Source organism: Pteropus medius, unplaced genomic scaffold, assembly GCF_902729225.1.
Source record: "Pteropus medius unplaced genomic scaffold, Ma_sr-lr_union100, whole genome shotgun sequence".
NCBI lineage: Eukaryota > Metazoa > Chordata > Mammalia > Chiroptera > Pteropodidae > Pteropus > Pteropus medius.
Window position 1 is genome coordinate 3965678 of NW_024342466.1, and position 20285 is coordinate 3985962.

Consider the following 20285-nt stretch of genomic DNA (forward strand, 5'->3'; position numbering starts at 1 on the left):
TCGAGGTTAAGCAAGAAAATCATCACTGCAGTCAGTCAGCTGTAAGGCCCGCTGCAGGGTCACCAGGAATGGTCAGCTGGCAAGGTGGGCGAGAGTTTGGCCACTCAGCTCTGCCACCAGATGGGCTCCTTACTCCCTCGTGACTCAGTTTCCTCATCTGTAAAATGGGGGCGATGTCGGTCCACTGGAGCTGCTGTAACAAACATCACAGCTGGGGGCTTAAACAACAGACGCGCGTTCCTCCCACTTCTGGAGACTGGAGCCCCAGGTCGAGGTGGGGGAAGGCAGACCTCCGTGAGGGCTGGCTTCCACTGCGTCTTCACGTGGCGGAGGAAGCTGTTGGTCCCCTCTTGTCCTTCTTATGAGGGCACTAATGCCATCGGGGACCCCACCCCCACAACCCATCTGAAACTAATTACCCACCCCAAAGCCTCCTCCCCTAACACCATCACAGAAGGTTAGGGCTTCCACATAAAAATTTCGGGGGTGGGGGACACGATTCAGCCCGTCATAGGGACAAACACAACGGGTTACAGAGTGCACTTCCTGAGACCCCAAGGTGACGCTCCGAGGGCAGCACCTGGCCCACGCAGGCCTGCGATGCGTCAGCTCTCACAGCAGCCACGTCCTGTGAGAAAGCGGGCAACCCGGCCCCCGATGGTGTAAAGCGAATGGCCCTGAGGCCGTGAGGCCGTGACGTGACAGGAGCAGAGTGGGCAGGCCAGAAGGGAGGTTCCAAGGTCAGCTCCAGGCCCTGCTACCCATTAGGGTCATTTTTCTCAGGGGCTGTTGACACAACATGGTTTTTCTGTTTCCCCAGAGACTCATTTTTGAAGAGATAAAAGAACTTGCAGCTAATTTTTAACACTTGCCCCAAAGCTAGGTCCCAGCTAGGTCTGGTCCCCAGGGTGAGAGTCAGACCTCCCCATGGAGGGTCCCCACACCTTTTGAAGAGCCTAGAGCTCTCCGGGGTCCCTGGGGCCTCAGAGGCAGCGGGTTCGCTGCCCCTCGCCTCCAGCTGGTCACCGTCTGGGACTTCATCCTGCAAGAGTGAGGAACGACCACTTTCCATGTCTCTCGTCTTTGAACCTAGAAGCAAAGTGGGGAACCACAAAGCCATCAGGGGCCTGGCGGGCACTGCAGACTGCCCTCGCCCCGCTGGGCTCCAGGAACAGGCCCCTCCCCTAATCCGGCCCCGCTCGGGGCCGCGCCCCTCCATCCTGTAGGAATCCAGGGAACCTTCGCCCGCTCCGAGGGCGTTGTTGTCCCTCCCATAGGGCGGGAACCACGGGAAGCCCCGTCGGGGCCACGCGGCAGAGTCAGTCCTGCGCCGGGAGGGGTCCACAGTCAGCGGGCTCCCCCTTCCTCCCGGGCCTCAGGAGCCAGTCCGGCGGGGCCCGGTGCGGGGACACGGCCCCCACTCAACCCCACACTCATAGCCTCTCACGCACATCTGGTCCCAACTCCGCTCTGCTCCTCCCCGGGAGGACAGCGGGCCAGGCCCACGGGGCGTGGGACACACGCGCCGGCCACGCCCGCTGCCTCCGCGGGGCTCGGGGATTCCCCCATCCGGCTCACCGCGACTCCGGGCGTCCCCGCCGGGATCCCGACTGCACCCCTGCTGCGGGGTCGCACTGAGGCTCGGAAAGCTCGCTCCCACCGCACCGGGTCTGCCCGGGGCGACGGCCTCAGCGATGCGGCCCGGCTCGCTAGTCCCCACTGGGCGCCGCGCGGGGGTCGGAGAGCGTCGGGTTTCCCTGGAGACCGGCGCCCCGCCCACGCGCCCGTTGGCCCCCGCCAATCCCGCGCCTGGCCGCGCCCGGACCCGCCCCCGGGCGTCCGGATGGAAGCGCCGCACATCGCTCTATGACCTCACCCGGGCCCCCGGCCGCGCGTCCCCGCCCCCTGCACTGTCCCACCCGGTGCCCTGCACCTCTGCGAACGCGGGCCTGTCTGAGCCCCCCGATAGCGAGGGTCAGCCTCCCGGCCCGGGGCTCCTCCGGAGAGCGCGAAGGGCTCCCACCGCCCCGGCGAAGAGAGCACCGGAATGTGCCTGGCGACACCGCAGGAAACTGAGGCACGACTGAGGGACGAATTGACTTGTCCACCGTCACGCGCCGGGACGCGCCGCGGTAGAGCCAGTGGCTGATCGAGCTGTGCCCGAGTCCAAAATTGGTTTGTGCCGGTTCGGAGGGGCGCTCACGGTCTGGTGCGGGGAAGCGATGCGGTAGGGGGCCGGCGTCGCCGGGAGAGGTTCAGGGGGTGCCTAGGAGCTCGCTGGACAGAAGGGGAGGGCACGTTTCAGGGAGCTGGACCGGTACGTGCAAAACACGTGGTGGAAGACAGCGCAGGGCCTCCGGGGGTAGGGGTGAGGCTGACTCCCCAAAGGCGCAGGGGTTGGGCTCTCAAACCAGGGCGACTGCCCCTTAGAACGAGGGGAAAGGGGTAGCGAAGCCGGTGCCAGGCCCTTCCGGGCTGGCTAGATGGGCAGGACTAAGGCAGCTGTGCCGGAATTGCAGGTTCCGGGGGCTCTTCCGCCCCCTATTTGTCTCCCAGTTCACGTTCCTCTTCTCCCTCACTCCCCTCTCAGCCCCTCTGGACTCACCTAGGTTCCTGGACCCCCTCTTTCTTTACCGCTCAGATCTAGCCTCTGCCCTGCTCCCTCCAACTGCGGTTTGGGAAACTGAGCAGATACAAACTGAGCTGTCTTTAAAATTTAAGAAAAGAGAAAGAAAAGTGAACCAACACTTCAGAATACCCTATAAACCTGTTAAACCACACCATAACCTGTTGTGGGTGAAGTGGTGCCCCCCATCAGTGGAAGTCCTGACCCCTGGTACCTGCTAGTGACCTTATGTGGAAATGGGGTCTTTGGAGATGTGAAGTCACACTAGATTAAACCGAGTGAGTCGTGTCCTTCTAAGAAGGGGGAGATCTGGAGACCCGGGGACCCCGACGCAGGGCAACGCCTCCTGTTCCAAGCCGCCAGCTCCGAACGCTTTGTTCCGCCAGCTTGAGGAGACAAGCTGGCAAACCTGAAAATTTGGTGAGATCGGCAAAACAATTCTAAATACTAAAATGTAGTCCAAAAAGGTGTCTGGAGACTTCTATAAACTGGAAAAAAAATGTAGTATGAAACGCTGAAATTTTTCTTATATTCATAAGAATATATGCACAGACGTTTTAAAAACTAGGCGTAGAAAGATTAAAAAGCTCCATTTCCACACATTGATACAAGTCCCACATTGACACTAGAGAATATGTTCGAAAAGAATCTTTTCATAAGAATAACATTGATTGACAATGTTCAAAAACATGAATTTTTAAGTTTTTGCTGAATTGGTAAACTTGGTAAATTCAGCAAATTAGTAATTTAGCAAACATCTTTTAGGACAAGTGGCTTTAGGCAAGTTAGCTGCTCATATTACTGGAGTCGTGGTGTTTGCAAACCTGAAAATGCTGCCTGAATCTATCACTTTTATGAAATTTAATAAAATATCGCTGATGAAGTGTGCATGGGAGAGTAGCATTTCTATTAAAATTCAGTTGAAGGCTTTGATTTTCTCTTTTAAGGACTCATATGACTTCTACTGTATTCATCGTTAGGTACTTATATTTTTATACTATTGTAAACTTTTGAATTCACCCTGTTTGTTGTTAGTATATAGAATACTAACAAAAATACTTGTCTAGGAAGAAATGAAAAGTTAATGGTAACTGACTCGACTTTACGTGAACCACGTTTTACAATAAAAGGAAAAATAAAATGCAGAAATTTCAAAGGACAGTTTACTTGGAAGCAGATAACAAAAAGGAACAAACATAAGCTGTACTAAAGGCGCCTCAGCCGGCAATGCAGTTACAGGAGTCGTCGTCAATACCAGAGCCAGGTGGCATGGAGGATCCTGGTCAGTGTCCGGACGAGAATCTGTGACAGGGCCGCCCGCTCCTCTACACGGCAGCCACGGCCTGGGAAGCCCACCTCCCCGAGCTCCACTAGAGCCCTATTGGCCGGCCCGGCTGCACGGGTTCCGGTTCAGGTGTCGGTGTCGGTGTCGGTGTCGGCGAAACCTCCCGGGTCGCAAGGACCCACACCTGCCGCTGTGCCTCTTAGGAAGCCGACAGGCTCCGCCCACCCGGCTAGGGCCAATTCGACTCTCCCGAAGGCCACGAGCTCAGCCAATGGCTGACCCCTCCATCCGTAGCCAATCAGAGGAGGGGCCGCGCTCGGCCGGGCCAGTGAGGAACGGCCAGGGCCTGGTGGGCGGGCCCCGCACTGCACAGCCACTACGCGGCCCGGACGCCGGCGGGGGCGGGACGGCCCTCGGAGGCCCTAAGGACCCGGGGGCGCCCCGCCGGCCGCCGGATCGCCCAAAACAGACCCCGGGGCCAAGCGTCCGAGCGTCGGCCATGGACGCGGGACGAGCCGGACGCCTCGGGACCACCGAGGCCGCCCCGTGCGCGCCGCCGCCGTTCGCACACGTCGCCCCCTCGCTCTTCCTCGGGAACGCGCGCGCCGCGGCCGCGCCGGAGCCGCTGGCGCGTGCGGGCGTCACCCTATGTGTCAACGTCTCGCGCCAGCAGCCTGGCCCGCGCGCGCCCGGCGTAGCCGAGCTGCGCGTGCCCGTGTTCGACGACCCGGCGGAGGACCTGCTGGCGCACCTGGAGGCCACCTGCGTCGCCATGGAGGACGCGGTGCGCGCCGGCGGCGCCTGCCTCGTCTACTGCAAGAACGGCCGCAGCCGCTCGGCCGCCGTCTGCACCGCCTACCTCATGCGGCACCGCGGCCTCAGCCTGGCGCAGGCCTTCCAGGTGGAGCGGGCCGTCCCGGCGAGCGGGGCGGGCCTTCCGGTGGGATGGGGCGGGCCCTGGCCCGGGCGCACTCCGGCGGCGGGCCTTCCGGTCTGGGGCGGGGCCCTAGGTAGGGGTGGGGCGCACTCCTGGGGCCTGGCCTCAGGCCCTCTGGGCCCCTGAAGACCTTGTCGGGATCGCGGCGCAGCGTTTAACCTTACCGGTCCTCTCGTTTGCAGGCCGTGAAGAGCGCCCGCCCCGTGGCCGAGCCCAACCCGGGCTTCTGGTCTCAGCTCCAGAAGTACGAGGAGGCCCTGCAGTCCAGGCCCCGCCCCTGCCCAGGGAGCCCAGGGAGCCCACGGGACTGAGCCCTGGTGGGTCAGCCCAGCCCCAGCAGGGCGCTCAGGAGTTTCCTGGGAAGAGGTAGTTCACGCACTGACGGGAGGCTTGTCATTCCTCCCACAGAGTTTTCATTTTTCGCATTTGCCCTAAATGCAGCTCTTTTGACTGCGCTTCAGGGACATGTCCACTGAAGAGGGGACTGGGACCTGTCCCTCCCCAGGTTAGCCTCAGTTTATTAGACCAGGCTTGGTCAGGAAAATCAAAACTACTTGAATTTTAGACAGACATTTATTTATTCATTTATTATTATAATTTTTTTGGTGGAGGACGCGGACATTAATCAGTAAGACATTTATTACAGGGAGACTGAGACCTGGCAGCCACTGTCAGGAGATGGGGAAGTTCGGGAGTCAGAGACCAGCCACCCTGATCCTGGCTGCCAGCCACTCTAATGTGGGTGACTCTGGGAGGACACCCGGGGCTGCTGGCAAAGCCTCATCCCTGCCCGCTGCTCGAGCCATAGTGGCTTGTCTCCAGCCTCACACTGGCCCCATCTCAGGACCCAACACGGGACTGGGCCGGCAAGGGCTCACAGCCACTAGACTTGTAGCTGCTGCGACACGCAGGCAGGGGTGCGAGGCTGCTGACAGACCGCCCAGCACCGGTGACCTTGGAGCTCTCAGCGTCCATACCCGCCTCCTACCTTCCCTCCCGGTTTCAGCAACAGCCTCGAGCGTGGGCCTGACATCCTGCAGGTAGCTGCTCACCCGCCAACCACGCACCAGCCACCTGTGCATCTGGGTTCATTCTTCTGGTTCAGGCGCACCTCACCTGGACATCCTGTGGGCTAAAGACTATGCGAGAAAATTTCCACCATCGACACTTCCTAAATAAGATGGCGGGGAAAAGAAAAGCAAAAATTGGTTAATACACATGAATTTCAGATAATATACTTCCTGGTTAATATATTGATAACAAGACGACGAATAAAACGCCGTAGCTGGCGTTTTCATTTCCCTCTTCCACTGCTGATTCCATGTTCCCTCCACCTCGGCCAGCTCCTCGCTGGTGCCGGTCTTCCCTGGCGGAGTGACTCAAGCCTTCACTTTGCAGGGCCCTGAGCGGCGGTGCCTGCATCCATGCTGTGGCCTTTGTGGCCTGAGCTCCAGCATGGTCCTCGGAGCCCCACTGCCCCATGAAAGTCACTCCACCCGGCAGAGCAACCCGATTTGCCCGATGCATCTGGAGTGAGGTGGTGACTCAGCCTCCCCGCCAGGGGAACGTGGTGTCCCTGGCTGGAAGCATCTTCCCTGGGTATGAAGCCCTAACCCAGCAGAAGTCCCAGCTGCAGGGACTTTGTAAGGCAGCAGAGTGGTCTTGAAGGGGCTGCCTCCTCCCCGACGCTCTTGCTCCTGCACCTGGGTTCCTGGCTGTGACAAGAACGGTGCCATCCATTGGTCCTTTGGTCAGAGCCTATGCCACACTCAGCCTTGCACAGTGTCACCAGCCAGCAGCCAGCCCCAAGAGCAGAGCTCCCATTATCACCTGACTTATACACCTTCATGGAGGGCTTGCTGGCTGCCACATTTTCCCTGCAAGCCCCTCATAGCTTGCCACCTCTTCACCCACCCCACAGGGAGCTACTGCCGTCATCTCCACTTGAGTAATACCCAAGTGGCTCCATCTGCAGCCTCAGGAGCTGAGTAGTTTGCCCAGCTGGGAGCTCGGAGCCAGGCCCTGAGCCCAGGTAGTTGTCCCGCGTGCTGCAGCCGGCCCAGGCTCACAGCACCTTTGATAGCCCACCCCTTAACCTGCTGACTTGGCCCTGGGTGACAAGGGTGCAAAGGTGACAGCCCAGGCCAGGTTGCAGGACATCTGCGGGTCGCATCAGCTTTTTATCCCACCAGCTCTGTTCTGAGAAGCATCCAGCTGTGCTTCCCACCAGGGACCTAGTTATCCCCAGGGACAACACAGCCTCCGCCTGAATGCTGCTTCCTCCAGGAAGCCCTTGTCTGCATGTCCGCCATGAGGCCAGGGACCCGCGCCCCTCCCTGGTGCCAACTGCTTGAGGGGGGCACCCGGTGCACGTGCGCTAGGGGAAGGCTCGGTGCAGACAGCTCTAGCGGCTTCAGCCCGCCCAGGTCCACCAGCATTTGATCACCGAAAGCCTGGAGTGTGAACATGCCCGCGGGAGACAGCCTGGCCTCTGGCAGTCCGGCTTCCCCATGCCCCTCCCCCTCCCCCTCCCCCGGTGAGAGAACAAGTCGCGACAGGGACAGGGACAGGGCAGAGAGCGGAGGCCACCACTGCAGGCTTCACGATTCACACTGCAACGGTGGGCTGGCGTTGGTATTTAAAAACAGGCCTGTCTGCTCCTTCAAGACCGCCTTGCGTTGGCCCCTTGCGTAATGTGGGGTGGAGAGCACCCACTCAGCCCCTCCTGTGTGCAGAGCTGGCGGCAGGAAGATGCCCAGGGCGCTCCAGGAGAGAAGGGATGAGACCCAGACCCCCTCACCCCCCAACCAGGTGGGAAGAGCTCAGAGAGGCCAGTCAGCTGGGAGCGCCTTCTAAAACACTGTCCTTGCACCAAGAGACCACCACCACCTGGGCAGGTGCTGGGCCCCTGAAGGCAACAGGACTGAACAGGCCCTAGCCCTCGCCCTGCTGAGTCGCTGGCTCAGGAATGGCCCCTCCCCCAGAGGGCTGCAGGGCCCCTGGGCTCCTGGTGAGTTTGGAGTGGGGCCCTAACAGGGAGGCTGCGTCCCCTCAGCTAAGATGGCACATGGGGATCTGCATGTGCTCCACAGCAGCGAACACACATCTTCCCTCTCAGCTGTCCTTCCCACGCCAGGGAGGAAGGCAAGCGCGATCACAAGGTTACAGATGGGGACACTGAGTCCAGAAGGATTCTGCACTACTTAAGAATGACCCCAAGATCAAGCGAAGTGTCCAAGTCCGGCCCCACACCTCGCCACTTGGCAGTCGAGTGGGAGAGAGGTGAGCAAGGTTCCCGGATGCTCTCCTCCCCGGGGCCCCGAGTTCTTACTGGGTGCCAACAGCCACATCTTGGTGGCCCCTCTCATTGCATGGCTTTAAGGTCCTCCTGACGCTCTGTCATCGGCTGTCCACCCTGGTCTGCAGCCAACCCCTCCAGGCCCAGGTCCCTGGACAGGACTGGGCAGGGGGAAGCGGAACGGGCCAGTTACTGCACCCGCACTCACCTCCTCAGCCACCGGGCTCCAGCCCTTTTACAGCTCCGTCCGTCGGAATTTTCTTTGCCATCGGGACATCTGCTCTGCCCAGTCCGGTCACCACTAGCCACACACTCCACTCCGAACACACAGGGAGACCTTGAAATAGGTTCCTGCACCTGGAGGACTGAACTGATTTTATTTAAGTCTAAATAGCCACACATGGCTAGTGGCCACCTGATCTGACAGCACAGCCTTAAAGCCCCTGAGCTCCGCCTGGCCCACAGGCCCAGGACACACGCCACTGGTCTCACTGGGGAGCGGGCTGGGGAGTATGAAAATCATTCCCTCAGCCCCCAGTGGACGAATAACACTGAGTTCCGGACACCACGCTTCCCGGCTTCACGGCCCAGCCCTGCCCCACGCGTCTCGGCGGCCACGCCCCAGGAACCTGGCCCTCGGCGTCCCTGAGGGAGTGGCGATCCTGCTCTTCAAGTCTCCCCGACGTGGCCAGGTGGGAAGCGCAAAGGGCGGGGAGGCCGTCCTGTTGCCTGTCTTGCCTGGCCCAGTGGCCCTGAGCCCCCCAGCACAACGTCTTTTTCCCCGCCCCCACCTCCCCCACCCCTACTAGCTCCCTGAGTACAGCTGCCCGCTGTACCTGCCCCCCTCCCAGGCACAGCGCCTGGCCCTGAGCACACTCCCCTCTCAAAGCTCCCCCTGCCCCCACCTCCCCTGGCACAGTTTGGGTCACTCTGGCGCAGCGCCCCAGCCCGGCGCACAGAGCCCCCGGCTCTCCGTCCCGCCACACGCACAGCGCCCCGGCTTCGCGCACGAAGATCCCCACTGCCCGTTCCGCCCCGCGCACCGAGCCCCCAGCACCCCATCCCGCGCACTGCACAGCGTCCCCGGCTCCCCGTCGCCCCGCTCGCAGCGTCTCCGGCTCCCGGACCCCTCGGCACCGCGCCCCCGGCGCCCAGCGTCCCCGAAGCCCGGGCCCCCGCGCACAGCGCCCCCGGCGGCGGCCGAGCGGAGCCCGAGCGGGGCGGCGCACGGCGCGGGGCCGGGCCGGGCGGCTCCCGGCGCGACTTCCTGTTGTGCCCGCGCCCGGCCGCCGCCGCCACCGCCGCCCGGCACCCCTCGCCGGCTCCCCGCGGCCCGGCGCGGCGCCGCCCATGGATTTCACCTAGCGCGGCTGCATGGCGGCGCAGTGCTGCTGCCGCAAGGCGCCCGGCGCCGAGGCCGCGCCCGCCCGCCCGCCGCCCGAGCCGCCGCCCGCGCTGGACGTGGCCTCGGCCTCCAGCGCGCAGCTCTTCCGCCTCCGCCACCTGCAGCTGGGCCTGGAGCTGCGGCCCGAGGCGCGCGAGCTGGCCGGCTGCCTGGTGCTCGAGCTGTGCGCGCTGCGGCCCGCGCCCCGCGCGCTCGTCCTCGACACGCACCCGGCCCTGCGCCTGCACTCGGCCGCCTTCCGCGCCCCCGCCGCCGCCGCCGCCGCCGCCGCCGAGCCGCCCTGTGCCTTCGCCTTCGCCGCCCCCGGGCCCGCGCCCCCGCCCCCGCTGCCCGCCTTCCCCGAGGCGCCCGGCGCCGAGCCCGCCTGCTGCCCGCTGGCCTTCAGGGTGGACCCGTTCACGGACTACGGCTCCTCGCTCACCGTCACTCTGCCTCCCGAGCTGCAGGCGCACCAGCCCTTCCAGGTCATCCTGCGCTACACGTCGACCGACGCCCCCGCCGTGAGTCCCGCCGGGGTGGGCACCGGGCGGTGGGCGGGTCGCGGGGTCCTTTCCAGGCAGCTTCTTGCCGCGCAGCTGGGCTAGGTGGGCTCTGCGCCTGGGGTAGGACATCAGCCAAGGGCACCTGCAGAAAGGCGGGGCCAGCCTGCCGGGGGGCGGGGGGAGGGGGGACCCTGGCCTCTCCCCCAGCTCTCCCCCTCCTGTCCTGGAGACCTGTCCGGGAGCCTCAGTGATTCCCAGTTGGTGCCCGGGGACACCTTAGGAGCCTTACACAGAGCGGGAGCCCAGGTGCAGGCCCAATGGGAGGTGGGGACAGGGAACAGCATGCCACCAGGGGAGGCCTCTCAGTGTGCAGGGACCAGCCCTGCCTGGGGACGAGGGCAGCTTCTGGTAGGCACTCGCCAAGCCATGCATTTGCTGGAGCCTGACACTGAGGGGCAGGCCAGGTGTCGGCGGTGGAAGGGCCTTCGGGTGACCTGGGCCTTCCCAGGACTTGTGGGCTCCAGGTGCGTGCTCCGGAAGTGGCATGACGGACATACTTGCTGGAGCGGGGAGCAGGGGGCCAGGCCAGCTCTCACGCGTCAGGCCTCCTGGGCGAGGACTGGTGGGAGGCTGTAGCTGAGTGGCCCCTTGTCCCCAAGACAGACATGTGTCAGCTCTCGAGGACTTTGGGCACAGAGCTCCCACTGCCCCAGAGGTTCTGCCAGAAAAGTGAGGTGGCCCTGGGCTCCCACATGGGCCCCCCAGCACACATGCCCACCCCCCGCACACACACACACACACAGGCACAACATGCGCACAGCCAGGAGGCCCCAGGGTCACTGCCTGTGGAATGCAAATGGACGGGGTGATGGGCAGGTAGAGCAGACATACCTGCGGGCTTCCTGCATGACTCCCAGGAGCACTCAGCAGGCCCTGCCACCTCCCCGCCCGAGCTCCTGTGGGCGTGCTGGCTACTGGCCGGGTGGGTTGGCCCCTGCTGCCTGCTCAGCTAGTCTGGAGCTCTGGCAGATGTGCCTCCCGTCACGACAGTGAGAACAGAGAGATGTGTTTCTTCCTGACCTTGATGTGTGAACTGGAGCCTGTGTGTCTAGTTCACCCAAAACCATGGCCAGCAGAGCGGTGGAACCAGGGCCCTCGACAGGCCGCTGGGGATGGAGCCAGGCCAGTGAGGGTGGCTGTTGTCCCTGGGCTTAGTGGCCTGCTGTGGAGCCCGTGGGTGCTTGGCGCAGGGAGGGGGTGTGTGGTCTCCACGACTGGGCAGCTCTGGGGCTGCGGGCTGGGGACACAGGGCCTGGTGTGCCAGCTGAGGGCAGTGTTTGGTGTCTGACTCAGGCACTGCCCATCACGCGGGAATGCCACCGGGTTTGGGGCTGGGTTCCTCAGCCTGTTCCTGTGCCCGGGGCGAGTGCAGCTTCCTGGGACACCCTAGCGGCAGACTCTCACATGTCCAGAGCAGTTTGGGGTGCTGTAGACTGGGGCCCATGCCCCTTGCACCCCCTTCCTGAAACCCACTGCCCACCAGCAAGAACAGCTTTCTTCCTGCCCTCGGTGTCTGGAACCACAGGCCTGCTCCCCCTTCGCCGGCCCGTCAGAGACTGTACCTCTGCACCCTGCGCCCTGCCACCCTGAGGAGTCGGCGGCCCAGCTCTGGGGCGGAGTCCTGCCTGCCTGGGGGTCTACCCCAGCCCCTCACCCCCAGGGTGGACAGTGGACCCCTTGGTCTCTGTGGGCCTGAGGGGTGAGCAGTGCTGGCTGGGCCCTCGGTGGCTGGCTGAGGAATGGACGTGGACAGTGGGGACAGGAGGCCCGAGCTGGATGGAGCCTCCGGAGGGCCACAGGGGAGGGAAGGGGTCCATGAGAGGCTGTGGTGTGGAGTTCAAGGGAGTCTGGGGGATCATGGAGGCCTGTCCCCAGAGTGGGCAAAGGACTGCTTGTGGCAGGGTCCACTGTGGAGAGTCTCTATGCAGACTCCTGGGTGCCAGCCCGGGGCTCAGCGTTTTTGAGCAGGCTCCCCAGACAGGCTTTCCAAACGTGTGGGGCAGCCCGAGGGTCAGCAGAAAAGGAGGTTCCACTGCGGGTACCCGCAGTGAGCAGGCAGAGACAGCAGCTACAGGCGAGTGTGGCAGTCAGCGCTGGCCGGGCTCTGGCCGCCTGCAGGGACAGCGGGATAGGCAGCCCTCCCTGGTCTGGGTCCCTCCTGGGGTGGCCGCTGGGTGTCTGTCTACAGTGCTCCAGGCGTGGGCCCCGGTGGCCCTCCCCGTGGCTGCTCCTGTCCAGCCCGTCCTCCAGCCCATGTCCCCTGGCCCAGATGCTATCTCCCCCTGAGAGTCCTTCCAGGCGAGGCTGGCTTCATTGCTGGGTGGCCCCAGGCTTGGTGTGCTCGCTCGTCTGACGGTCATCGGGAAGCTCTGGCTCCCCACATTTCCACGTTCCTGGCTCCCTTCCTGGCCTAGACCAGATTCGCTGCCGCCTGGCCTGTGAGAATTTGGACTCAGGTGTTCTGGCTGTGCCTCGGTTTCTCTGGAGGCTGGAACGGAGACTGCCTGGGCTGGCTCCTGGTGCGTGGCCCTCTGCCTAGGGGAGGGCTGGCCTGGTGACGAAGGACAGGCCACACTCTGGATCACTACCCCGCCTGCCCAGCGGGGGTGGCAGCAGTGGCAACGGTGGCCGTGGCTGAGCGTAGTCAGGCCGTCGCTTCCCGGCCCTAACACCCTTCCTCTCCAGCTGCCAGCCCCGGGGGCTAGGGCCTGGAAGCCTGAGCAGGATGCTGGCCTGGGCTCGCTCCCTAAGGCCTTGCCCCTCGAGGAGACCCGCCCAGCTCAGGGCGTCCTGGCGCCCCACGGGCTGCTCTCTGTGGGACAGGGTCCCCTTGGGGTGCCTGGCCTCACTGGAGAGATGAGGGTGGCCAGCCAGCAGCTGCTCCCCAGAAGGCTTCGCCCAGTGTTACGGGGCGGGGGGGCCTGCTGACACCTGCCTGTCGCCCGTCCGCAGATCTGGTGGCTGGACCCCGAGCTGACCTACGGCAGCGCCAAGCCCTTCGTCTTCACCCAAGGCCACTCTGTCTGCAACCGCTCCTTCTTCCCGTGCTTCGATACGCCCGCTGTCAAGTGCACCTACTCGGCCGTTGTCAAGGTCAGCGCTCACCGCCTGGCCCTCCCCCTCATGCAACCACCACCCAGAAGGGGCCCCCTGCTCCTCACTGTGGGGGAGGCGCTGCCCTGCAGAGGGACCCTTGCCAGTCGGGGTCCTGGTCCTGGGATGGGCTTAGGACCCCAAGAAGGCGGGGCCCAGCGGAGTGGCCAGTCACGTGCTGGGCCTGCGGGCGGCAGACGGGGCTTAGCATGGGAGACCCCTGATGGGGGAGACAGTTTCCTTGACAGGGATGTGGGGTGCCCTATCATGGAAATGGGATACCCTGACAGCAAGCATGGGGGTCCCATCAAGGACATGGGGTGCCCTGACCTGGGTTCTGGGGTGTCCTTTTGGGATGTGGGGCTCCGTGATGGGGTCACGGGGTTCCCCACAAGGACATAGGTGCCTGACGGCGAGGCCTCCCCGCGTGCAGGCCCCGTCGGGGGTGCAGGTGCTGATGAGTGCCACGCGGAGCACCTACGTGGAGGAGGAGGGCGTCTATCACTTCCACATGGAGCACCCCGTGCCCGCCTACCTCGTGGCCCTGGTGGCCGGGGACCTGCAGCCGGCAGACATTGGGCCCAGGTAGAGCCCCCGCCTCTTGCTTCCTACAGCCGCTGCTGCTGCCTGGGGCCCAGGCCCAGGGACACCCCGTCACTGGCTGGCATGCGGCCTGCATGGGTCCCCGCAGCGTGCGCCAGCCGGGACCCTGCCTTGTTGCCATGGCCTGGGGCTGTCCCTGCCTGGCCTCTGTCAGCCCGCACGCCCCGGCCAGCGGCCCCCGCTCCCACCGGCCCTGTGCCCTCCTGTAGCCTGGCCGGCCGGGGCCACACCGCTGCCTGACGCCCCCTCAGCCCCTCTGCGCGGGCTCAGCCACGGGGCGGAGGGCCAGCCGCGTGGTGGTCCTCCCATGAGGCGCCAGCAAGGCATGGGCGGCAGCTAAGCCCCGAGCAGAGGGGAGGTGAGCAGGAGGGTGAGCGGGGTCAGGCGAGCCTCAGCGCCCCCTCCGCCTGTGACAGGAGCCGTGTGTGGGCCGAGCCGTGCCTCCTGCCCACAGCCACCAGCAAGCTGTCGGGCGCCGTAGAGCAGTGGCTGAGCGCAGCCGAGCGGCTGTACGGGCCGTACGTGTGGGGCAGGTATGTCCTGGGAGCTGCGGTCGGCCAACGGGGTCAGAGGGAGAACCCCACCACCAGGAGCTACGGCGGGGTCTTGGCCTCCCATGGAGGAGGCGAGGCTCACAGCCCAGGCCTGCACCCCTCCCTCCCCCACTCCCTCCCGTGGCAGGTACGACATCGTCTTCTTGCCGCCCTCCTTCCCCATCGTGGCCATGGAGAACCCCTGCCTCACCTTCATCATCTCCTCCATCCTGGAGAGCGACGAGTTCCTGGTCATCGACGTCATCCACGAGGTGGCCCACAGCTGGTTTGGCAATGCGGTCACCAACGCCACGTGGGAGGAGATGTGGCTGAGCGAGGGCCTGGCCACCTACGCCCAGCGCCGCATCACCACCGAGACCTACGGTACCTCCCGTGGTGGCCCGGGACAGGAGGGGGCACCGCCATGGCCTCCTGCACACCGGGCCACCCTGGCACCCACCGTGCGAGAGGCCGAGAGCCCTGCCTGGCCCCGGGTGCGAGCCCCTGCTGTGCACGTGTCCAGTGAGGCGGCTTTGGGTCAGTCCCCAAGGCTCGTTCCTGCCCCCGGTGCTCAGGCCTGTCCCCCGCTTCTCCCTGCCCCGTCCAGGTGCTGCCTTCACCTGTCTAGAGACGGCCTTCCGCCTGGACGCCCTGCACAGGCAGATGAAGCTCCTCGGGGAGGACAGCCCGGTCAGCAAGCTGCAGGTCAAGCTGGAGCCAGGTACGCACTCCCCCGCACCGTCTCCACCATGGCTGGGACCCTGCAAAGGCCAGGCCAGGCACCCCCAGCCCCAGGCGGGCCCCCAGGCTCCCTTAGCCACAGCCACCTCTCATCTGAGCCGTCACTGTGGGGGGTGGGCCCTGTGGGGGGTGGGCCCTCGGGCAGGGCAGGCCCCATCACCTCACTCCCAGGGTTCCTGGACATGCGCAGGACAGTAGCCCTTGGCTCTTCCTGCTCCACTCACCTGACCACCCCCCACCCCGTCCCCTGGGACAAAGGAAATGGGGCGTCACCCAGAGCCAGGTGTTGTTTCAGGGGTGAACCCCAGCCACCTGATGAACCTGTTCACCTACGAGAAAGGCTACTGCTTCGTCTACTACCTGTCCCAGCTTTGTGGGGACCCCCAGCGCTTTGATGAGTTCCTCCGAGTGAGCAGCTATTCTATGGGCACGCCCTGCCCCCTCTGCCCCTGCCGGCCCAACCCCGGCCTGCTGAGCCCTGCCTCCTCTGCCCCGGCCAGCCCAGCTGACCCCTCAAGCCCCTGCCCCTCTGCCCTGGCCAGCCCCCTGCCCTGCTATACTGTCAGCCTCCCGACCACAGGCCTGGCCCCAGGCCACATAGGCCTGCCCCCCGCCCTTGCAGGCCTAAGTGGACAAGTACAAGTTCACCAGCGTGGTGGCCCAGGACCTGTTGGACTCCTTCCTGAGCTTCTTCCCAGAGCTGAAGGAGCAGAGCGTGGACTGCCGGGCAGGTGAGGCCCACCGCCTCCCTCACGTCCTGCTGGCCGCTATGGGAGCAGCGGGTGTACATGGGGGGCTGCTGCACGAGATGCCCCCTCTGCCTGGAGGAAGCTCCTCTTTCCTTCAGACAACCTTTGCTGGACAGTGTGGGCCTCAGGCTGAGAGACCATGGGAGCAGAGAGGAGGGTGTGCTTCCCAGCCAGATGGGGTCCCGGGGCTTCCGGGGGATGGGCGTGGGGAGGTGACACTTAGGGCGAGCTGAGCTAATTAGGCAGTGCCAGGAAGTACGCCATGGAGACAGTGCGTGCAAAGGGCCCGGGACAGGGTTGGCTGGTGGAGGGAGGTTTGCCCCCACCACTGGCCGAAGCCCGCCGGCCTGCTTGCGTGACACCCGTCATGGTGTCCCAGGGGTTCCAAGGGCTTGGGGCCGAAGGAGAGATGGGATGGGTCTGACCTGTAGAAGAGGCTGGCGGGCAGAGGTGAGGCCGGGCGGGCTGTGCGGTGGCGCTGTGAGTGGCTGGGCTTTGCGGGCTGGGATGCGGGCAGAGCCGGCCCCCAGCTGTCCAGAGCCAGGGCTTCAGAACAGGACTGTGGTTTTGCCCCTAGCCCTGAGGTTGCACTTGAAGTGGCTCATCTTGTACCCAGAGTAGGGAGCAGGTGGGGTCCCTCAGTCAGCAGCTCGAGCCTCCGGCCCCCCTGTCCCCTTCACAGAAGCCACTCCAGTGGCTTGAAGTGGCGAGTGCTCTAGCTGACACCAGCGTCCCCGAACTGCCCCTGCACCGGTGGCTCCCGGGCCCAGGAGCAGCTTGTCAGGGACACTCTTGGAGCTGGGGGCTCCCGGGCAGCCCCCTCCCCAGCCCAGGGTCATGCCTCCCCACAGGTCTGGAGTTTGAGCGTTGGCTCAATGCCACCGGCCCACCGCTGGCCGAGCCAGACCTGTCTCAGGGCTCCAGCCTGACCCGGCCCGTGGAGGCCCTGTTCCGGCTGTGGACCGCCGAGCCCCTGGACCAGGCCGCCGCCTCGGCCAGCGCCATCGACATCTCTAAGTGGAGGACCTTCCAGACGGCGCTCTTCCTGGACCGGCTCCTGGACGGGTCCCCACTGCCCCAGGGTGGGTCCCGAGGCTGCCGGGCGGTAGGGGGGGCGGGGCGGGTGAGGGGGCGTGCCTGCCGGGCCTGATGCGCTGCACCCCGCAGAGGTGGTGACCAGCCTGTCACAGTGCTACTCCTCCCTGCTGGACTCCATGAACGCCGAGATCCGCATCCGCTGGCTGCAGATCGTGGTCCGGAACGACTACTATCCCGACCTCCACCGCGTGCGGCGCTTCCTGGAGAGCCAGGTGCGGCCGCTGCACCTGCCCCACCAGCCGTCCGGGACCGGCCGCGCAGACTGGCCGTCGCGGAGGGCAGGGCGGGGAGGATGTGGCAGCAGGGCGTGTGCTCCGGGGGGAGAGCCTAGGGACACGTGTCTGGAGGGGACAAGCAGAGTCTGGGGATGTAGCACGCCCGGCCCTGGGCCTGTGGGCCTTTGGGCTCCTGGCCTGGGCACCACTGTGTCCGCATCCTGGAGCCCTGTCCCCCGCCAGTGCCCCTGGCCCAGGCCCTCTGGAGACGGGCCCTGGGGGAGGCCCGTGGAGGTAGGGTGAGCGGCACCGTGGGTGCAGCCGTGCGACCACGCCTGCCCCGCCCGCCTGCAGATGTCCCGCATGTATACCATCCCGCTGTACGAGGACCTCTGCACCGGTGCCCTCAAGTCCTTCGCCCTGGAGGTCTTCTACCAGACGCAGGGACGGCTGCACCCCAACCTGCGCAGGACCATCCAGCAGATCCTGTCCCAGGGCCTGGGGCCCAGCGCTGAGCAGGGTGGCGCCGGAGCGGACACGGACGCCGACCCGCCCGCCCTGCTGCTCGGGGACGAGGCTCCCAGCAGCGCCATCTCCCTCAGGGACGTCAACGTGTCTGCCTAGCCCTGAACCCCCGGACACCACCACTGTGCCTTCCGCGGCCCTGGCCTGCCATGACTGCGTGTCTCTCCGGCCACGAGCTCCACCCGGGCCTCCACGCCCCCTGCGGGCTCTCCCAGGGACCCTTTGTGGCCAGCCGAGCCCCGTGGACCTCGACCTCTCAGCTGTCTTGCACTGCAGGCCCCCCGAGTGGCCGGCGCACACCACGCCCTCCTGTCTCAACACTGACTGCCGGGCGCTGCCCCTGGCGTGACGGCCCCGCTGTCCGCTGGCGACCACCACACTGTGCCTTACATCCGCCGGAGGCCGGGGCCGTGCTGCCCAACTGTGTCCCTCCTCCCCGCGGAGCCCCGCACCCTGCCTCTGGGGTTGGCCCCTGGCAGAAGAACAAGGATGCAGATGTGCCCTCCGTGTGGGGGCAGGGGACATTGAGGAGGGTGGATGTCCCTGGGGAGGGACCCCCGGAAAGCCTTTGCCCCTCAGGGAACACGGGGTCCTGGCTCTGGGAGCAGGACCGGACGCCTGCCTCAGGGCTGCCCTGGGACGCTTCAGTGGGAGCCCAGGGGAAGGGCAGGTGGTGCTAGTGCTCTTCGTAGGCCACCATGCTGGGACAGGCCTGGGGACCCCAGTGGTCAGAGCTGGGCCACCCAGTGGACCACTGCCACAGGGTCACCACGATTGTCCCATTAAACCTCCACTCTGAAAGCGACCTCCAAGCCTGTTCCTCCCAACTCCTGTCCTCTGCGTCTGCCCGGCTGCTTTGGGGTGGGGCTGGCAGCTGGTCACAGCATGTCCTCCGACACATGGCCCCCTGGCCAGAGGCAGAGACATGCTGCACGGCCGAGGGTCTTCCTCCACACTCCAGCCGCTCCTGGCCATCCCAGCTTCGCCCTGCCGCCCGGGGCTCTGAGGACCAATGGTAGGCCACACTGCCCTTCCCAGCCTCTCAGCCAGAACCCTCGAACACCAAAGCAAAGGAAGCCACTCGTTAGCACCCTCACTCGGGGACTTTCTCAGTGGTGGTCCCCCGTCCCAAACTGGTGAAGGCAGGGGTGAGTGGTGGGGTGCGCTCTGTCTCGGAGGGTCCAGAGGGGCTTGGACGGCCACCAGCGTAGGTGCGGTGGCAGCTGGGTGCAGGTGGGCTCGGGCACTGAGGGGCAGGGACTCGGTGTTCCCACGAAGGACAGCTGGGCTGGCAGGGGAGTGATGCAGCCAGTGAGTTGATGCAGGGTGGCCGCCAGGCTCCGCTCCCCATGGTCATTCGGGCTCAGGCCAGCAGGGCCTTATGACCAGACAACATGCTCTGGTTGGAAGTGGCACGTTACCCAAGCCACTGGCCAGACCCAGGCACAGAGCCCCGCAGGACCAGCAGTGGGCCAGCAACCCCGGTGCCGCCATGGCCAGACCTCAGGTCACCAGCTATCCCATTGACTCTCCTGCACTCAAGACCGCCCCTCCCCAGGAGATGGCCCCGTCCACACTCAGTCATGGCACAAGCTCGCGCCTGGACCCCGCCAGGCAGGTGCTGCAAGGGCCCCAGTCCAGGGGGCCTGTCCTCGCCCTGTCTTCTTGGCCACCCCTGAACATGGCACAGACCAAGGAACCCTCGGAGGCTGAGCTGCTCCGCCACCCCACCCCACCGCACCCCACCGCACCTCACAAGGCTGCATTCAGGTCTCTAGGCACAAACGTTTTAGTCCCGGGCTCAGGGTTTCTTTGGCAATTCATCTCTGCAAATGCTCAGTTCCAGCTCTGGGGGCCTCCCGGGTCACTGCTGAGAGGGGCTTCACTCTGCTAGCCTTCGGAAAGCTCAGAAGCAGCTCCGAGCAGCCGTAACGTGTGGTGGCCGTCCCCACGATGTCCTTGACAGTCTGCCTGGCCCCGCCCCGCCCGCCGGGGCGAGTGGCGTGCGCTCAGCCCGCAGGCCCCGCACCCGCACCCCTGGCCTTTCTCAACCCCTTTCCTTCCCACTTGCAACCCCAAATCCTTCGCAGCCCGCTCCTTGGTGTCGCCACATGCAGCTGGCGAGCAGCACGTGCTGCTGTGTCCCAGCCTCTCCAGACCGAGGTGTTTCAGACGTCATCTGCCTTGTGAGTCATCACAGCTGGGTTCTCCCAGATGTCTCACGGCCGCATGCCACAACTCGCCAGCATCCCCGCTTCTTGGAAGGGGCCTCGGCCGGCGTCCCACGAACCGTGGTGTTAGAGCTGCCTCTCCCCAGGGCCAGTTTCTATGCCACAGACCCTAAGGTGTGCTCCAGCGGCAAACGAACCTCAGACAGCAACACTTATAACCGCAAAGGTTTATTTTTCATGAATTCCTCTTGTCCACTTCTGGCCGGCAGTGGGGTGGGGGTCCTCCCGTCACCGGGTCCTCAGGGACACCTGGTCGCTCAGGGCACCTTGCCACAGATGAACGCACTGCATTTGGACGGACGAGGCCACGTACCCCTTCCGTTCACACGGGCCGCCCGGCCACGCCCGCCAGGTGCTTGGCGAAGGGGGTTTGGGCAGACGACAGCACGACCTCCACACGGGCT

The 20285-nt window shown here is 64.9% G+C and overlaps 3 protein-coding genes and 1 long non-coding RNA gene across 4 annotated transcripts in view; 2 read left to right on the plus strand and 2 right to left on the minus strand.

Moving 5' to 3' along the window:
• Nucleotides 1-1740, minus strand: part of ANKMY1 (ankyrin repeat and MYND domain containing 1) — a 32720-nt gene extending 30980 nt beyond the window's left edge. Inside the window, exons 1-2 of the mRNA XM_039860883.1 lie at nucleotides 1579-1740; nucleotides 945-1089 (exon numbers count right to left, since the gene is read on the minus strand). Of these exons, the coding sequence (XP_039716817.1) occupies nucleotides 945-1072 (128 nt within the window). The 5' untranslated portion in view covers nucleotides 1073-1089; nucleotides 1579-1740. The remainder of the gene's footprint in view (nucleotides 1-944; nucleotides 1090-1578) is intronic.
• A 2533-nt stretch (nucleotides 1741-4273) lies between these two features.
• DUSP28 (dual specificity phosphatase 28) lies at nucleotides 4274-6153 on the plus strand. Its single transcript, XM_039860970.1, has 2 exons — nucleotides 4274-4812; nucleotides 5031-6153. Exons 1-2 carry the CDS (start codon nucleotides 4411-4413, stop codon nucleotides 5157-5159), a joined length of 531 nt encoding a protein of 176 aa, XP_039716904.1. The 5' UTR covers nucleotides 4274-4410; the 3' UTR covers nucleotides 5160-6153.
• Nucleotides 5403-8890, minus strand: LOC120601217 (uncharacterized). Its single transcript, XR_005652394.1, has 2 exons — nucleotides 8355-8890; nucleotides 5403-5980 (listed from the first exon to the last, which is right to left on the minus strand). It is a non-coding gene; the product is annotated as an uncharacterized LOC120601217 (long non-coding RNA).
• Nucleotides 8891-9422: 532 nt separating this feature from the next.
• RNPEPL1 (arginyl aminopeptidase like 1) lies at nucleotides 9423-18455 on the plus strand. Its single transcript, XM_039860906.1, has 11 exons — nucleotides 9423-10051; nucleotides 13046-13186; nucleotides 13620-13771; nucleotides 14206-14322; nucleotides 14471-14706; nucleotides 14930-15043; nucleotides 15359-15471; nucleotides 15686-15794; nucleotides 16664-16894; nucleotides 16980-17122; nucleotides 17480-18455. The coding sequence occupies exons 1-8, from the start codon at nucleotides 9521-9523 to the stop codon at nucleotides 15689-15691; spliced, it is 1410 nt and encodes a 469-aa protein (XP_039716840.1). The 5' UTR covers nucleotides 9423-9520; the 3' UTR covers nucleotides 15692-15794; nucleotides 16664-16894; nucleotides 16980-17122; nucleotides 17480-18455.
• Nucleotides 18456-20285: the final 1830 nt, after the last annotated feature.

What these genes read in the sequence shown, in the direction of transcription:
- RNPEPL1 (XM_039860906.1), top strand. Translation starts at nt 9,521, where the DNA reads ATGGCGGCGCAGTGCTGCTGCCGCAAGGCGCCCGGCGCCGAGGCCGCG. An exon ending in CGTCGACCGACGCCCCCGCC is followed by an intron (nt 10,052 to 13,045) that starts GTGAGTCCCGCC and finishes GCCCGTCCGCAG; the next exon opens with ATCTGGTGGCTGGACCCCGA. An exon ending in CCTACTCGGCCGTTGTCAAG is followed by an intron (nt 13,187 to 13,619) that starts GTCAGCGCTCAC and finishes CCCCGCGTGCAG; the next exon opens with GCCCCGTCGGGGGTGCAGGT.
- DUSP28 (XM_039860970.1), top strand. Translation starts at nt 4,411, where the DNA reads ATGGACGCGGGACGAGCCGGACGCCTCGGGACCACCGAGGCCGCCCCG. An exon ending in GCCTGGCGCAGGCCTTCCAG is followed by an intron (nt 4,813 to 5,030) that starts GTGGAGCGGGCC and finishes TCTCGTTTGCAG; the next exon opens with GCCGTGAAGAGCGCCCGCCC.